Here is a 17833-nt window from a genome sequence, read left to right as displayed (position 1 = left end):
GTGGAGCATGAGGTTACTTCCTCGAGGAAGGGGTTGGATCCATTGATAACCGAAACGTCATGGTCTCGAAGTTTTTTTACATCTCCAGCTACTTTTTCGGCTTTGCTCCCGTGTTCTATAGCCGTACAAATGTCTGCCTATGGTCCCATAAATTATGGCTACAATATGAAACATTTAACGTCGAAAATGACTTTTATTCTAACACTTCATAATGCTTAACAGTTTGCTTATATTCACAAACATTTTGTAATGGAATAGAGATTTGCAATGAAATATTAATTTTAAATGTACAAATATCACTAAGTCAGCTAGCTAATCATAGATATAATTTATTCGCAATACGATCGAATAACCTTTAGCCTCCATGTTCATTGCGAAGACTGGTGTCCTAATGCACCTCACACATTATACCTATATGTAGGATCGTAGGGTATAATACAGATGAAGATGTTCCGTTGGAGGAGACTGCACTTCCTATTTCTCCTCTGATCTCCGTTCTCTATCCAGAGCCCTCTGACAGACGGAATCACTTGGGGGTGACAGTGCTCGTGGCACCGGGAAATAGTTCATTAGTGCTGGATTAATCCAAACTGCAGAATACTTACTCTGCCTGCTCCAACTCGATGTAGTCGGTGGCCCTGGAATCATTGGCCATCTCTGCAGAGGCAATCAACGACCTGTCGTCGTTCCGGAAAGTGAAATTTGCCGCAAGGTTGTCACCGTTGAATAGGACTCTGAAAACGATAATTGCAATAATGAATGATATGCATCAAAATTATTAGGTGGAGAAAAATTTACTTTCTCTGAAGAATCCAGTGCTGCGCAATTGTTTAAATCCACGAGTGATGTAAAGCTTTACTTGCTCAGGGAATGTACATAGAAACCCTATTGGCAATCTAGCCAAGATTTGACCGCAGGAATAATAATTCCAATAATAGCCGCTTCTGATATTATTTATACTGCTGCTAATGCCCTTGTTTCACAGATATTGCCAATCAAATTCCACGTTTAAGTTTCTCTTAGCTGTGAAATGCTAACGTTCATGAATTTAAGAATTGCTTAGTTTAGTCTAATAAAAGTCCATCTTCATCATATCAGTTTTACTTAATGCCTCACTTGTTTCTTCAATCGTAAGTTACTTTACTGCCTCTACGGAGAAATGAAATTCGCTCTTCGTAAGCATCTAACAATAAACCTTTCGGCATCCATTTTCTGTTTAATAGCCCGTCTTTCGTTTATATTGACTGGCATGTGTGAAAGTAGTGTATCTTTGTAGAACCTTATATCATTTAGTCAGGTCTTTAAGGCTACATGATTGGCGTGGATGGGAGGCTTCTGAGATTTGCACGTAAATTGAATTGAACTGAAATGGAGGGAAATATAAACAAAGGAAGCACTTAGCATTGTGGGTGAGGTGAGAATATTGTTGCGAGGAATTCATAAAAGTTGGGAGTAAATTGGAGCAACCGACTCGATTCGTGTGTCTTTGTCGGTTTAATCCCCGCAAGTGACCATGTGTTCCACCTTCGTTTATTTTAGTAAAATCTGGATAAAAAGCTGACTCACGAGACACTCTATACAAATGAACACAAAAATATTACAGGCATGGCAATGATATTCTCCTTTCCTTTGAATAATTTTTCTTGGACACTTTTCAAGTCTTCGTCTAATATTGACAGCAGGAAATTATCGAAAATGTTTCCTCTCACCATCCAGCCTAAGCACCCGTTTCACTCAACACACCCTCCAACCTTGGCTGCGAGGTGTGTTGTTTCGCGAAACTCGTCAAGAGGCACCTGTAGGAATTCCATGGAAACCAGGAAAGATTGGCTCCGGACTGAGAAAAAGTGGTTGAAAAAGGCAAAACTTGGAGATTTATACTATACAAAATAATCGTAAGAAGGGAAAATAGTGATATATTTTTGTAACAATATCCGTTAAATTTTGATAAGGAGAGTGGTTATGTACGACGTGGTAAAATGGTCATTGAAGTAGGATGATAGGCTTGGATTAAAGAATTTTGAAATGTGGGTGTGGAGAAGGGTGGAGAAAAGGATGAAAGTGAAATGGACGAAAAGGAAAACAAAAGAGGATGTGCTAGGTATGGCGGAGTAGGATAGAGGATCGTTGGGAGAAATCCAAAGGAGACAGAATAATGGATACAGACCTTTTGGATTGGTAATGGGATACTGAAGACTGCGATATAGGAGAACGTTAGGTAAAAGAAAAAGGGGTAGGAATAGGGTAGGCATGTTAGATGGAATAAAGTGTAGAAGGAAGTGTTCGGAATAGACGAGGCTTATTGTAATGTTAGCTGTCAGGTTGTTTTTTGATAGGAGAGGCAAGGGAATATACCGTTGTGTAGGCTGTGTCCATCCAAACCCTACCCTCACTGGTAAATTGCAACTAAATAACGAAATTCTTTGTAATAGGGTGGACAAGTTGAAATGGGCGGAAAGGAAAACAAACAAGGTAGTAGTATGCATTGTGGAGGAATGGAAGGGAGAATAATGGGAGATATCCAAAGGAGGTATAAAAGATGAATTCAGAGCATTTTGATTGGAAATAGAATGTTAAAGGCTATGATAGATGGGAGAATGCTAGGCAAGCGGGGAAGGGGAATGAATTGTATAGGTGTGTTGGGTAGAATGAAGGGTAATAGAATACATGCTAAATTAAAGAACAGTTACCGGTTGTCTAGTAGAATCGGTTGTCTAATCCGAGTCAAATCGGGAGTCTTTTTAGACGAGGCTAAGTCATGTGGGTCTTTGCAGTCAAAGTTCATCCAAAACCTACCTAAACGGTAGACTAGCAAATAATAATCCTTGATGAGTTCCTAGAAAAATCATCAATGCAAGGTGTGATAAAAAAAAGACCGGACTGATTTTATTCTGCCCAAAGCGTTCAACGGATCGAAACGAGACCCAGTGCGCCATCTAGCGACCCATCTAACTAATAAAACGAGAGGTGTTGTGTATGTTTACGTCACGTCGTTACGCAGCAGTACGTGTCTGAGCCTGTTCGTCGCTGCGTGCAACGGCAGCAATGAAGGAGCTAGAGGAACAGCGTGGGGGCGTGAAATTTTGTTTCAAACTTGGCAAAAGTGCTACGGAGAAATTTGGAGTAATTCAGCAAGTCTTTGTTAATGACGCTATGATCCGAAGCCAGTGTTTTGAGTGGTACAGTCGTTTTAAATCGGGCAGAACCTCGACAGATGAAGAATCCCGAACGGGGTGGCCTTCCACTTCGACAGACCCCAGGCATGTCAAATTGGTGAGGGCCAATCGCCATTTAATTGTTAGGGAGATAGCCGAGGAAGCAAACATTAGTTTTGGTTCCTGTTAGACAATTTTGACAGACATTTTGGGCATGACACGCTTCGCATCAAAATTCGTCCCGCGGGTGCTGACTGATGAACAGAGACAAAAACGTGTGGGCATTTGTCAGGAACTCCTGGATCGAGCCAATGCCGACCCAGAGTTTCTTAAAACCATCGTAACCGGTGATGAAACCTGGGTATACGGTTATGATGTTGAGGCAAAGGCCCTGTCATCTCAGAGGAAATGTCCTCATTCTCCGCGACCAAAGAAAGCTCGCATGTCCCGATTCAATTTGAAGGTCATGCAGGTGTGCTTCTTCGATTGGTAAGGGCTGATTCCGTACGAATACGTCCCTCAAGGTCAAACGGTCAACAAAGATTTCTACTTAAAGGTTAGAAAGAGGCTCGGGGTCGCAGTGAGCCGAAAGAGACCGGGCATGTGGAGAAACAATGCATGGCGTTTCCACCACGATAACGCGCCGGCTCACACGGTGCTAATATTGACAGAGTTTTCCGCCAGAACCGGAACTTCCGTGATCCCGCAGCCACCCTACTCTCCAGACGTGGCTCCTTAAGACTTTTTTGAATTTCCAAAGTTAAAATCAACGTTGAAAGGGCGCCGATTCGACTCTATTGCGGACATTAAAAAACTATTTGTGCGGCGGACCTGAAGAGGATCCCTAAGGCGGCTTGCCAGGCAGGGTTCGAGAGCTGGAAGAAACGTTGGCAAAGGTGTGTCGTCAGCCAAGACATGTACTTTGAGGGCGACGAGTTTGATTAAGCTGTATCCGTCAAAATAAACAAGTTATAACCCTGCCTTTTTTCGATAACACCTTGGACATCTATTACAGTTAAGCCACAATTATTGTCATGACGTCAGCGTTGCACCCTAATATTTATTTGGAGAGGCGTAAAAAGGATTTTTTTACGCTTGAGCTGTGCTTTATCTCCCAGATATCGAGTAAATTCAGGTTTCATTTTCTGTGTGCATGAGTTACCCATGGGCCATAATGTTCAATCCATTTCATTGTCGAAACTTACCTTATTTTGGAAAATCCCTCAGACGATTTGGCGACGGAGTCGACGTAACTGCCAAAGATTTTCAATGGTGTCCCGCCGGCAATGAAATAAGTCAAAGCCTGTGGCAGAAAAACGGAGCGAGAAACAATTAGTCAAAAAATTTCTCTTCCAGGAAATCTTATCTCCGAATGAGCGTAGTAAATTTTAGTAAGGGCATGAGAGATCAGAGTTTCCCCGGCCTTAGCAGGGTTTTTTCATTTTTTTAAACTCTGACCGCCTGAAATTGCCGCAAGGGAGCATTTAGGAGCAATTCTCATTCTTTCGTGCTGTCTGTACTTCTGTCATTAAAAATGTGATATCTCCATTCATTTGTATTGAATGGAGGGAAATTCCCTCCATCTCCAATTCGTATGCATTCGGCCGCTTCGGAAGTTTATTTTGGTACCTATTGCAACATCATTCCATTCAGCACATGGTGGTTAATAACTTGCTCTAGTTAATGTGTAAATAATGTTAAAAAACGTTGAGTATTCATGAGAGCGTTGGAGATGTAGGTAATAATTCTTTGTACATTATCTAGCAGTTACTAATGATGCACTTAAACTTGGAATTTTTTTAAATATGCAATACAAGGGTGGTCCAAGAAGTGCCCGGACTGACCTAGAGATAGCGGTAGTTATTTGAAAAATATCAATATTAGATAGTATGCAATCTATAAAGTTTGAAGCCACCATGTTGTTTAGTATTTGTTGGGCAGCCATCAATAGTGAACGTTTTCAGTGAGTTTATGAAAATGGAGAGTGTTGGCTATCGTTTTGTCATACAATACTTTAATTTGAAAAGCCTCAGCCAAACCAATATAAAATCTTAACTGGATTCTACTCTGGGCAAGTCTGATCCTTAGTATACAATAGTGAAATATTGGGTAGCAGAGTTTAAACGAGGCCGTACGACCTCTCAAGACGAGCACCGCATTTGTCGACCAATCGAAGTGACGACTCCAGAAACGGGGAAGAAAATCCACAAAGTGATGCTGGATGATCGTCGACTGAGAGTGGGCGAGCTAGTAGACATAGTAGGTATTTCAAAATGTGCGGTACATCGCATATCAACTGAAAATTTGTACATGAGAAAGCTGTGTGCCAGATGGGTGCCGCGTTTGCTCAAACTCGAGCAAAATCAGTGTCGTGAAGATTTTTCAATTGAGTATTTTCACACAAACAAAGTTTCACAGCAACAAAGCAGAATTTTTGCGCCAATTCATAACCATGGGTGAAACATGGGTCCATTACTTCACATCCGAGACAAAAGAATAATTAAAACAATGGGTTCAAATGGGAGAACCGGCTGGCTCCAAAGAAGGCGAAGACCGTATCATCTGCAGGCAAGGTCATGCCGTCGGTTTTTTGGGATGTGCGTGGCATAATTTTCATTGGCTATCTTAAAAAAGGAAAAACTATCAACAGCGAGTATTATGCGAACTTATTGTAACGTTTGAGCGAAGAAATCAAGCAAAAGCGGCCGCATTTTGCTAAGATGAATGTGTTGTTTCATCAAAACAATGCACCAGCTCACACATCCGTTATTGCAATGGCCAAAGTTCATTAATTGAAGTTTCAATTGCTACCTCATGCACCCTATTCGCCAGATTTAGCCCCCTCGGATTATTTTCTGCTCTCAAACTTAAAAAAATGGCTCGGTGGTCAAAGATTTTCCAACCATGAAGAAGTGATGTCGACAGTTAATGGCTATTTTGTGGAGGCAGACAGTTCTTATTATAAAAAGGGCAAATAACTTATTCAACATCGCTGGGCAAAGTTTATAGAGCTGAAAGGAGATTATGTTGAAAAATAAATACATTTTTTCCAAAATATTTGTTTTTTCTTTGTTGGGTCGGGTACTTCTGGTATTACTCTCGTAGAAAAGGGTGGATTATACACATTAAAGCTAATATTATTAAATTATTTTTTCATTTATAAATTTATCAGAATGTACGAAATAAATATGCATGAATTTCATCTTTGTACTAATCTAGGGAATTACCTGTGTTCTAGATGCTGTTGATTAGTTCCATTTGTTGCCGTTGCCATGCGCGCCACACAGACTTCACGGTGGTCTAGATTTTGGTTCTCCCATTTTGTTTAAAAAGAAATTCAATTCCCTTTTTCCCTATCCTCAATAATTGTAACCGCACGAATACCTCTGCAGCGTCCATTTCCTAGAGCCCTTTGATTTCCTTGCTCAATTAGAAAGGTAGGCTTGCAATACGTGATGGTACCGTTCATCATTCAGAGAGATTGGACTTTTTATCTTACCTTCCCCTCCAACACGGTGATATTTCCTATGATTTTGCCATCCAATCCGCAGTCGAACGATAATGGTAAGCTCAGGACATCATCTACTGGTATGTGTTGATCTCTCCACTGTCCCATGGTCGTTATATTGACACCCTCTGTCTTGTTGCCCATTGGAAGAACGCAGGTGCAGTTTTCCGAAAGGCCGTTGAAGATGCGCAGTTGCCCTTCCCCGGCGCCTGGGATTACCGCTTGCGAGGGCTTTCAGAAGAAAGAAAAGAGATAGAGAGTGAGAGAGAGTACGTGTTACTCGTCCGCTTTTAGTAGGCTTATTTTGTAAAAAGGAAAATGTTTTTTTTGCTGCTCATGCTACATATTTGGGATATTTTAATCTATGAAATGGGCGTCACTCGTTGCTGGCGCGGTCTATGGATGAATGAAATCGACTTAATGGCCGCGGAGTTCTGATTCACCCTCGGAAGTCATAGTGATCAACCCCGAGGTTGACTAGATTATATTTGGCAGAACCGAACACCGGGAAAAAATAAGAGAGAGAGACTCCACCACACACACAGATTTAAGTACTTGTTTCTTCCTTGTACGATACAGGAAGTCATAATAAAATCGAACCCGAGTGACTGAGAAAAAGAAATTGTACAGTAGAATTATATAAATTAGCCAAGCGCAACAATTATTGCACGATATAGAAAGACATGAATGTGAAAGAATGTGTGAGCATATGAACTATTCAAGTGATTGCATAATATAATGAGATGGCCTGCATGGATGGCTGGTGCCCTACCAACCGCCACCCCGCGCCTTTGCTGCGGGTTTTCTGGGTTGTTGTATAGCTAGTGTACATCAGTCGGATTCATACTTTTTTCATGGTTTCCCTCCAGTTTTTTGTTTCAGATGATAAAGGTTACGCTCCCTCTCCTAATGATCATTCAGGTCAGAATGAAACTGTTGTCAGCTGAAAATACGTACGAGATGGTAATCTGGAAGATGAATGAATCCAGAAACGAGACTTCTGTGCACATTACTTGCTAGCTGCGGGCCAACACCTACCCCAACATTCTAAACATGGACCCGCCTATTACGAAAAACAACCCGTGGATTCATTTCCTCCTCCCTCATGACGTCATCGGCCAGGACGACTTAAGCTAAGTAGAACCGGTCGGGAGGTTATTTTTCATCGTACCCTAGTCCAGGTGGGACAGGACTTACCTCGATGTAAAGGTCGACTAAACCAGAGGTTGCGAAAGCCACGCTGGCGAGGCACCCGCCGACGAATATCCTCGGGATTGACGTTGTCAGTAGATGGCACTTGGCGAAGAGCGGATAGATCACGGACTCGAACAGCGGAATGAACGCCAATATCAAGACCGGGTTGACCACCTGCATTTGATCGGGTTTAAGGGTGAAAGATCCCATCACTCCGTCCATCGAGAGCGCTTGGAAGGTCCACCGGGATCCCTTGTGTCGGAAGCAGAGAAATATTGAATTATTACTCGCGGCAATTGAATATTAATTACAAACGGTGAAGCGCGCTCGAGCGGATCACTCATGTCAAATGAATATGCGCGTCGTTAGAGGTAGGTGCAATTACTCTTGGTGTGAATACGCGCCGACGGATTTCATATCATTCGTTATCTGCTAGTTCTTGTTTGTATGTTGGTCATGCCTTTCTGACTCCGCCTCAAATGGGCTAGCTGAAACTTCTGCCTTCCCTCTGGCTGCCAGTGCGACTAAGACCGAATTTCAGCGCGACAAAAACTTTCTTGAGGTCATGATGTGAGGCTTCCAGGATGTGAATACCCTTTATTTGAATTTACGCATGTAAAATTAAAATTGATTTACTATTTCTAAACTGTATACTTTAAAAAGAAACACACACATACACATGTATGTATATATATATATATATATATATATATATATATATATATATATATATATATATACAATAATGGGCTGACACAATGTAACACAAATAGAATAGAATAGCAACATTTAAAAGGACACTCACACGGTAAATTGTTCGAGCTTTCGGCCCTCTCAGAGGCCTTCTTCAAGAGAGACTAAAAATATACTGTTGCTTTGGAGAGGGGAAAGAAGTATGGGCGGGGAGGGGAGGTATGGAGGGAATGCTGGGTGAGAAATTAAATATGGCGGTTAAGGGTGGGAATTTTGAAAGAACGGAAAGCTAATATGTAGGCGGATTCACGAGTTCTCACCTCTATATTGGTGGCTGAATCAGGTAGGGATTCTAGGATGCTGAGGGCAAAACACTGGTCGAATGAAAGGTTGTGGGAATTGGCGTGTGAGGGGATAGGAAGGGAAGACAGTGATGCAGAATGGCAGGAGTACCGGTGATTATTCATTCGGATGGATAAGGGGGCAATGCATTCGCCTATGTAAAAGGAAGTGCAATTTTTGCATGATAAAAGATAAATAATATTTTTTGAGAGGCAATTAGCGTGGGAACGAGGTGAAGGAGCAATGAGTGGATGTAGGGAGAGGGGAGTAGGCATAATAAGAGGACAGGTTTTACATCGGGGGCGGTTGCAAGTTGGGGAAATATTGGGAAATTTGTCACGGGGGGGGCGCCAAAGGGTTGGTGGATCTCAGAAGGTTTTTGAGATTGGCGGGTCGTCTGTATGCGATAGATGGGCATTGGGGTAGTAAGGATGAGGTCGCGTCATTGTCATGTAAAATTGGAAACAGTTCTTTAAAGAGGGTTTTCAGTCTGTGTGATCCGGGGAAATAGGTGGTGCAAAGGTTGAGTCCTGCGTCAGATGTGGGCTTGTTATTGTGTGGTGTGTGTGGTCGGGTGGAACGGTGGATTTTATTTTGTAGTAACTTTTCAGGGTAACCGCGTTTGAGGAGTGCAGGATGTAGATTGTCAAGGTATTTGTTGAGAGTGGCTGTGGTGTTGCAAATCGGTGTCCGCGGATAGAAAGAGAGTTAGGAATCGAGCGTTTTGTGTGTTGAGGATGACAGCTAGTGTGGTGCAGGTATTGTTATTGGTTAGTGGCTTTGATGTGTACTGAAGTGGTGAATTTGTTGTTTTGAAGTGAGATGTCTGTGTCTAGAAAGGTGATGGTGGAGTCTGAAATGGAAGAGGTGAATTTAACAGTGAAAGATGAATTTAAGGCGGATAAGAAATTGTTGAGAGAATCAGAGCCATGTGTCCAGAGAATAAAAATATCGTCTATGTAGCGGACCCAGAAAAGAGGTTGAAAGGGTTGCTGTGACAGGAAAGCCTCTTCGAGATGGCCCATGAAGAGATTGGCGTATGATGGTACCATCCTCGTTCCCATCGCTGTGCCTTTTGTCTGTAGGTAAAAACAATTTTGGAAAGCGAATGCATTTTTAGTTAGGACGAAAGTGGCAAGATTGAGGAGAAATTCCGTCGAGGGGCGCTGGGGTACGGGGCGTAGAGAAAGATAATGCCAGAGAGAGGATAAACCTTCTGCATGGGGAATAGAAGTGTAAAGTTAGGTAACGCCGATGGTGGCCACCCAGGAAAACCTGGTACCCGAAAAATCACTTTAGCTTGGGTAGAGCTGCAGGTGCCCAGAGTGCCTTGCCCGGGAATCGAACCCGGGACCCTCAGGTCAGCAGTCCAACGCTCTACCCACTGGACTACCGCGATCCACGCATATATATATATATATATATATATATATATATATATATATATATATATATATATATATATATATATATATATATATACACATTCAAACACGAAATCCCGCCAAACGGCGAATAAATACTCATATATACAGAAACAGATATAAGGAAAAGGGATAGGAACACATATAAAGGACGAACACAATAGAGGTGGGGAAGGCGGAATCGAACGGATCACAAGAGTAAAAATATTTCCTCAACCGGGACTCGAACACCGGATCTTTCCACTTGCCGGGCGGATGCTCTTAACCACTTGAGCTATCGAGGATAGTCAATTTACCCTGAAATCCGTGGGTCTAATATGTCGCCAAGCGCCCCGATTCTTTCAGCCAAGAGATGGCGTCAGGGGGCTGTTTCACCCACCAAAGGAGAAATAGACAATACACAAGGAAAAGAAAGGACAGTGGGTTAGAATTCATACAACATCATACAGGAAAGGAACAGTGCGTTTCGTAGCACGCATAGCCAGAAGAAAGAGATGAGCCACATTGGCCAAATACACATTCAAACACGAAATCCCGCCAAACGGCGAATAAATACTCATATATACAGAAACAGATATAAGGAAAAGGGATAGGAACACATATAAAGGACGAACACAATAGAGGTGGGGAAGGCGGAATCGAACGGATCACAAGAGTAAAAATATTTCCTCAACCGGGACTCGAACACCGGATCTTTCCACTTGCCGGGCGGATGCTCTTAACCACTTGAGCTATCGGTAATCATGAAATGATTACAAAGATGGATGAGAGGAACGGAAACCACAAAATGGAAGAATGTAATCACAGAGTTAGGCAAAATGAAGTACAAAGAGTTAAAAAATAAATTGAGGCGGGCAACAAATAAAGCAAAAGAAACATGGGGGAAGACGCAGTGCGAGGATATGGAAAGTCTGTAGAGGAAGGGTGAAATCAGTGCGCTGTACAGCAAAGTTAAATCGTTATCGGGAAGTAAGAAAGGGAGATCAACGATAGGAGTTAGAGATAAGGCGGGTAAGGTAATAGTTGACGCAGGTAAGATCCAAGAGAGATGGAAGGAATATATAGTATAGAAGAACTGTATAGTAAAGAGATTAGACCAACAAAGTTAGACATTGAAAAGGAAAATGACGTAGAGGAAGATAGCTTAGGTCCAGGCATACTAGACAGTAGGATAGAAAAGGCATTAAGGGAGATGAAACTAAATACGGCCGTGGGGGTGGATGACATTTCCGTGGAACTTTTAAAATGCTTAGGAAAATGTGGGAGGAAGAGGCTATATAGGCTGATCCGTAGTATTTATGAGGAGGGAATCTGGCCGGAAGACTTTTTGAGATCAGTTTTAGTTCCCATTCCGAAAAAGGTAAAGGCCACGTCATGTGAGGACTATAGGACAATAAGTTTGATATCACACGCAGCTTAAGTTGTTCTTAGGATCATAAACAAAAGGATAGAGAGGATAGAGGGCAAATGATTACTTAGGGGATGACCAGTTTGGGTTAAGGTAGGGGAGAGGTACGCGTGATGCCAATGCAGTAATGAGATTATTATTCGAATGGAATATAGAACACAACCAGGAGGTGTTTGCCTGTTTCGTAGATTTCGAAAAAGCGTTTGATAGAGTGAAATGGGAAAAACTAATGAGTATATAGCAGAAAATAGGAATAGATTGGAGGGAAAGGAGGCTAATACGCAACCTGTACATGTCTCAGACTGCTCAGGTACGAGTGGGAGACGGGGAGTCCGGTTGGGCAGTGTTAGAAAGAGGTGTAAGGCAGGGTTGCCCATTATCACCGTTGATTTTCAACCTGTATGCAGAGGAAATGATTAAAGAGGCATGGGAAGAACTGGAGGTAGGAATGAAAGTGGGCGGGGAATTCGTGAAATCAGTTAGGTTTGCTCGAGGAAAAGCTTTTTTTTTTGAAGAGATGAAGAAAAATAGGTGTTTACCTATCAAAATCTACATAAAATCTACATAAAATAGAATAATAATTAATAACAATTTTTAATTTTACATATTAGAGTCACAATTAAAATATAGGAAAATTAAAAAAGAACACTCCTGAATTTTTGGCTGGGATGTCTCGAACGAAGAAGGATGACGTTCTCGTGTTAAACTGAGAGGGTAGTCGATTTAAGACGAAGGGGATCGAATGGGACCGGTGGAGGTGTGTTTCGGTGATGGTCGAGAGGAAATGGTGGTATTTTGTCGTTTCCGTTCCAATGTTTGCCCCCATTTATGAGCATTTTGGTTTTTATATATTATTTTTGTTAATATATTTTTACCTTTTTTCAATCATTCAAGTTATTTTTTTCGGGAACGCGTTTTGAGCCCATCAGAAACACGTAAATCTGAGCATGAGCAAACATTTGAAAGACTGACCTCGTGATCGTAGTTAATAAGATAGGACATTTTAGAGAATTGCATCCTCAGTGTTGTAAACTGACGTGTCGTCTCATGGACGAAGCTTGTCGAACACATTCATGTGTCCCACAAGCACGTGCACTACAGGCTCCAGCGTGTTCCAATGAATATTTCGCAATTTATTGACTTTATATTTATTTTAACGACTCTCATTCTATTCCCATTAATGCGCACTTCCATTTGGTTGAGAACAAAGTAATTATGACGATTTTCTCCAAATCGTGATAAGCAGTCATCTACTCACCATTATGCCAGTAATGGCATCCTTAAAGTGTTGTTTGTGTTCATTAAGTTGTCCCTTCCTGCCATTCTATGACCGTTAATCTAATACATGAGAAATGAAACGACCCCTTCAATTGTCAATCATGCGGATCTGCTAGGCCATCTTTTACGCAACGGCACCAACAGTAGTAACTTCAATAATTGCGGTGCATATTCCTTTGTATGTTATATTTAATTTTATCAAATTATTATTCAAGTTATTAAGAACTGTAATAAATGAGGACGTTACTATTATCTATGTCGATGTAATAGGATAAAACTCTTTTTAAGGGTGTTTCTCTCCCTTTGTTTATCACCATTCCGAGATATTATAGCACGCATACTCGACCACTTTTTCAATTTTCCACCTTGTTCATAAAATCAGTTCGATCTTATTCCGGTTGTGACCCGCACGAAATTTGCCCTGGCTCATTGAAAATGTGCAGTAAGATAGAAAAATTGTGGAATCCTCCCGGCCGACGATTGCGCCACACGCAGCCACGTTCGACGGTCCCCCCTCCATTAAGGTGGCGACGCGTAACCCTCACCTGCTGGTCGTAGAGAGCCCAGAAGATAGGCAGCGGGACGAAGAGTGCCAGAACTCGGAAGGCGCTCTTCGTGTCATCGATCAGCTTCTGGTCGAATTCGTCCGAGGCGTAGTCGAGCCAGTGCTCCTTCTTGGGGCCCTTGTGCTTGAATCTCTGCACCACGGCGTGCTGGAAGTGCGATTCGGAGGATTATTCTCCAGCAAGCATTCGGTTTTGGGTCACAAAATTTATAAGAATGTAGGGGCGGATCCAGGGTGGACTATAAAGGGGCGGAACTGATCCTGATCGCAGTGAAGACCAGGGGTGGGGAAACTAAAAGGCGGTGATAAATGGTAAGTTTCGTTGAAACGAAATCAATCCGGGATTCGGGTGCCCGGTAGCATTGAATGATTTATTAGAACCGAATTAAAAGAAATATCGCGTCAAGTAAGACGTGTCTGGGAGGAGGGTAATGCATGGATCGGCTTCCCCCTCTGGATTCGCCCCTGTGATTAGCTAGATGCTCATTTACTTCAATCCAAAACTTACATTCGTGAGTTTGCAGAGTTGTAACACCAAGTTTCCCTCGGGCTTTTTAACAGTATACATCGACTTTCCAAGAAGGAATATTGCTGTAATGAAAGACATCTGTTTCAGGGAAGATATTAGATCATTTTGACAATTTACATGCAAGATATTTCACTACTCAGAAATGTATGACCACTTATTTCTCTTCTATAAGAACAAAAGGTCCTTATTTTAACGTAAAATGCATTAGCTAGTCTACAAGTAAATCGTGAGGGAGTTATCTCTCCACAATTAGTCACAAAATGCCTATTTCCTAGACCCTAGCTATAGGTACCACACCAAAATCAGTTGGAGTTCAATGATACGTGTAATAATGAATGTAAGTTATTTTATAATGTTTTGATATAATACCGAACAGGAAGAAAATCTGGAATGAGAAAGAAAAGAAACCTGATTTGGACATCTTTTGGGGTTAATCACCCACCGGGTGGCCAATTTTATACATGTAGCCTGAGTATTTACTCCTGGTCTATAAGCAGATGCAAGCAAGAAAATTAACCTATTTTTCTGCCACTTCATTCACTGAACTTGAGCATTAATAAAACATGAATTAGAGTATCTTAATAAAATTTCTATGGAACGGAAGTGGTAGTCGTATTCACGGCCATGGTTTGATATATAGCGCGGCCGTCTGGGGTATAATTGACTTGAGAAGTTTCCTTTAGGATGTGAAATGGAAGCAGAATAGTTTTTACTCTATGTAATCTACCATTCAAGGTAGGTTTTGGATTAATACAAGCAATCAAATATTTTTCTTGCCTCGTGACAAAGCATACAACCCAACGCCCGACGCCAAAAAGGTCTCCCTTCATCTCTGTGTACCTCTTACGCCCTTAATCCCGTCCGATATCCCTAACCTATTTCTGCCCTTTCCACGTTTGCCTAACAATCTCCCCTCTATCATAGTCTTCAACATCTCACTGCAGATCAATATGCCCTTCTTCTATTTTTCCTGCCTCCTTATGATTTCTCCCAACAATCCCTTTTCCTATCCCATCATACTTCCTCATTTATGTTCATTACAGTCCGCTTCACCTTCTCCATCCTCCTCCACACCCACATTTCAAAAGCCTCCAATCTACTTCTGTCATCCTGCTTCCGGGTCCATGTTTCCGCGACGTATATGACCTCGCTCCATTTTAAAGTTTCAACGAAGCTTTCCTTTACATTGTTACTCAAAGTCCCTGTCATCAATTCCCTCCTCCTCGTGAAAATCTCCTCTCCTAGTGCAATTCTTCTCCTTACCTCCCTACTACGTACTTTGACCATTGTAGTCCAAAATACCCGTGCGTCTGAGATGCGTAAACTGTTCCTACTGCGCTAGTTTCTGCCCTCCTATTCGAACACCTTTCTATTCCGGTAAAATAGCATAACCTTAGTTTTATTTAAATTTTTTCTCATCATTCCATTGCTTTTCTGCGAATTTCCAATGTGCACAGCAATACTTGCAACCCCATGTTTGACTGAGAAACTAAAGCTTGATCATCAGCAACCGACCGTGGCGCACTCTCCGTTCCCACTTTCTCGAAAACTGCGCGTGATATTTCCTACTAGCCGGATTGATAGATGAGAAGCCCTTACTTACTCAAGGATATGACCATGAAGATGGCGGGCACGCCGAACGCAAGCGAGTAACACGTTTTCTCGCCGAGGCACTTGACGTCCTGCCGGAGGACTGGCGTCAGAAAGGTGGATATGAGACTGCCCGAGTTGATGGCGAAGTAGAAGAAGGAGAAAAACTGCTTCTGCTGCTTCTCCTGCTCGGGCAGCACGAACTGGTCGCCACCGAACGAGGACACGCAAGGTTTGATGCCCCCCGTGCCCAGGGTGATCAGAATGAGTCCAATGGTTGTCATGGCCCTGGCAAAGTGGGAAAAAATAATAAAATAATATCAAAACACTCCTTCACCGCGCCGACTAATTTCAAGGCGAGGGCGAGGGGTTAAGTAGTAGAAGATACTCCATAGTCTCCATCTCCCGCAAAATAAAGATCACAAAAAAGAAGAACACTCACACGTTATTTCTTGATATTTCGACGGAAACAATCCGTCTTCATCTGAAGATATAGAAGTAATGATTACTTCTATATCTTCAGATGAGTGTTCTTCTTTTTTTTGTGTTTCTATATTGTGTGTTACTGTGTATTGTACTATTCGGTACTTCCGTGTTACGTCTACGAAAGCATATATATATATATATATATATATATATATATATATATATATATATATATATATATATATATATATATATATATATATTTATATATATTTATTTATGAGTAGAAATCCATTATTGGGCATTCAGAAGGATAATTGAAGATCTATAGGATGAAAATGGTGTTTAATCTGTACACCCGGTGGATGTCATAGATATCCATTACAAATATACACTTTTTGTTATTTTGGGTGGACTTGTGCTTAATCGCAAGCTTACCCATGCCCCGTTCATTGACAATTAGAGCATTACTAGATTTATAGCCGATACTCTTGGCAACATTTGATTTGTTTCTCAATTGGGGGTACACCGATACTCACACGGCCACATGTCGGAGCTGTGGTATGGATCCCAGCGACAGTACTACGTTGCCAATAACATATATAATGGAGACGTAGAATATGGTCCTGAAATTGCAAATTAGAAACGTCGGCATTAGAATTAAAAATCTCGGGAAAACTGATAATCTTAATGTTAGCAGCTTATTACATGCTCTCAATACATTTCACAATATTACCTTTAGAGGTTGCTGAAAAAAATCCTGGTTTTTACGTGCTATCAGGCAACCCATTCTATTTTCACCGAGGCTAATGTGGTTGACCAATTATTTAAATTATTTTATTGATCCGTTCGAGAAAGAGACGATATATAAATACAAGTGGTGGGCCCTCGGTGCATGGAAGTGAAGAGGGTGATTACAGTCGGTATCCGCATTAGATTGGAGTTCTACTTTTTTTTAATAGAACTACGAACGGAGGATGATAAAAAACTCCTTGAAAATATCTCCACTTACAAAAATCAATTATCTTCCTCCCGATTTTTGCTGTTGTGTTATTTCTAATTAATATCTCTTTTGTTCAAGTACATCCCATTATTCTTTTTGAATCGGCATGATAGTAATTATATCAGTTGGCATGAGAATGCACTCTTAGATACCTTCGCACATTACAGGTTTTGTGTGCGCTCCGATATCACGTTGCCAACTTAATAGTTATTGAGCTATTGCATTCACAATTTAAGCCTAGTACTATTCGAAAGTTTATATGTTTGCATTGCCGATCGGAGTATGCGTGTAGCACATTCTTCTCCTCGGTCGAAGTTTTGAACCCCGCCTCGTGATATTGTGCCATCCCTGGTGGTTATACCCCTAAAGAAGAACCTGGTGACAATTCAGGGGCGCCTTATGGACCAGATGTGCTCACCTAGAGGCCAGTGGACCGGCCGGAATCGGCCCCTTACAGAAAGTCATAAGTACCATCGGAAAGGTGGAAAACGTCGAGGTGTTGCAATTTACTGTTGTAAATTGTAGTTCCAAACGCTGTAAAGAAACAATGATTAGGAAACGCGGTGTGTATCACGCAGTATGGAAAACCTAGACAAACGAAGCGTTAAAGGTATCATGGAAATGGTCAGGGGTAAAAAACTGAGCCGGTGTCGGATATTCTCTGATGAATAAATGTCTTCCCAACTGTCTCTTCTGACAGATTTGCTCCAATAGTGGA

General features: G+C 41.6%; 1 protein-coding gene across 1 annotated transcript in view; it reads right to left on the bottom strand.

The window, feature by feature from the left end:
• LOC139691055 (peptide transporter family 1-like) overlaps positions 1 to 17833 on the bottom strand; it is a 49112-nt gene that overhangs the window by 16922 nt on the left and 14357 nt on the right. Inside the window, exons 4-11 of the mRNA XM_071588784.1 lie at positions 16652 to 16738; positions 15700 to 15974; positions 14076 to 14158; positions 13548 to 13715; positions 7861 to 8109; positions 6655 to 6894; positions 4361 to 4458; positions 606 to 734 (exon numbers count right to left, since the gene is read on the bottom strand). Of these exons, the coding sequence (XP_071444885.1) occupies positions 606 to 734; positions 4361 to 4458; positions 6655 to 6894; positions 7861 to 8109; positions 13548 to 13715; positions 14076 to 14158; positions 15700 to 15974; positions 16652 to 16738 (1329 nt within the window). The remainder of the gene's footprint in view (positions 1 to 605; positions 735 to 4360; positions 4459 to 6654; positions 6895 to 7860; positions 8110 to 13547; positions 13716 to 14075; positions 14159 to 15699; positions 15975 to 16651; positions 16739 to 17833) is intronic.

This window comes from Hetaerina americana, unplaced genomic scaffold (genome assembly GCF_022747635.1).
Source record: "Hetaerina americana unplaced genomic scaffold, ioHetAmer1.1.p SCAF_3, whole genome shotgun sequence".
In the NCBI taxonomy this organism is placed as follows: Eukaryota; Metazoa; Arthropoda; class Insecta; order Odonata; family Calopterygidae; genus Hetaerina; species Hetaerina americana.
This window is presented reverse-complemented; position numbering and strand designations above follow the sequence as displayed.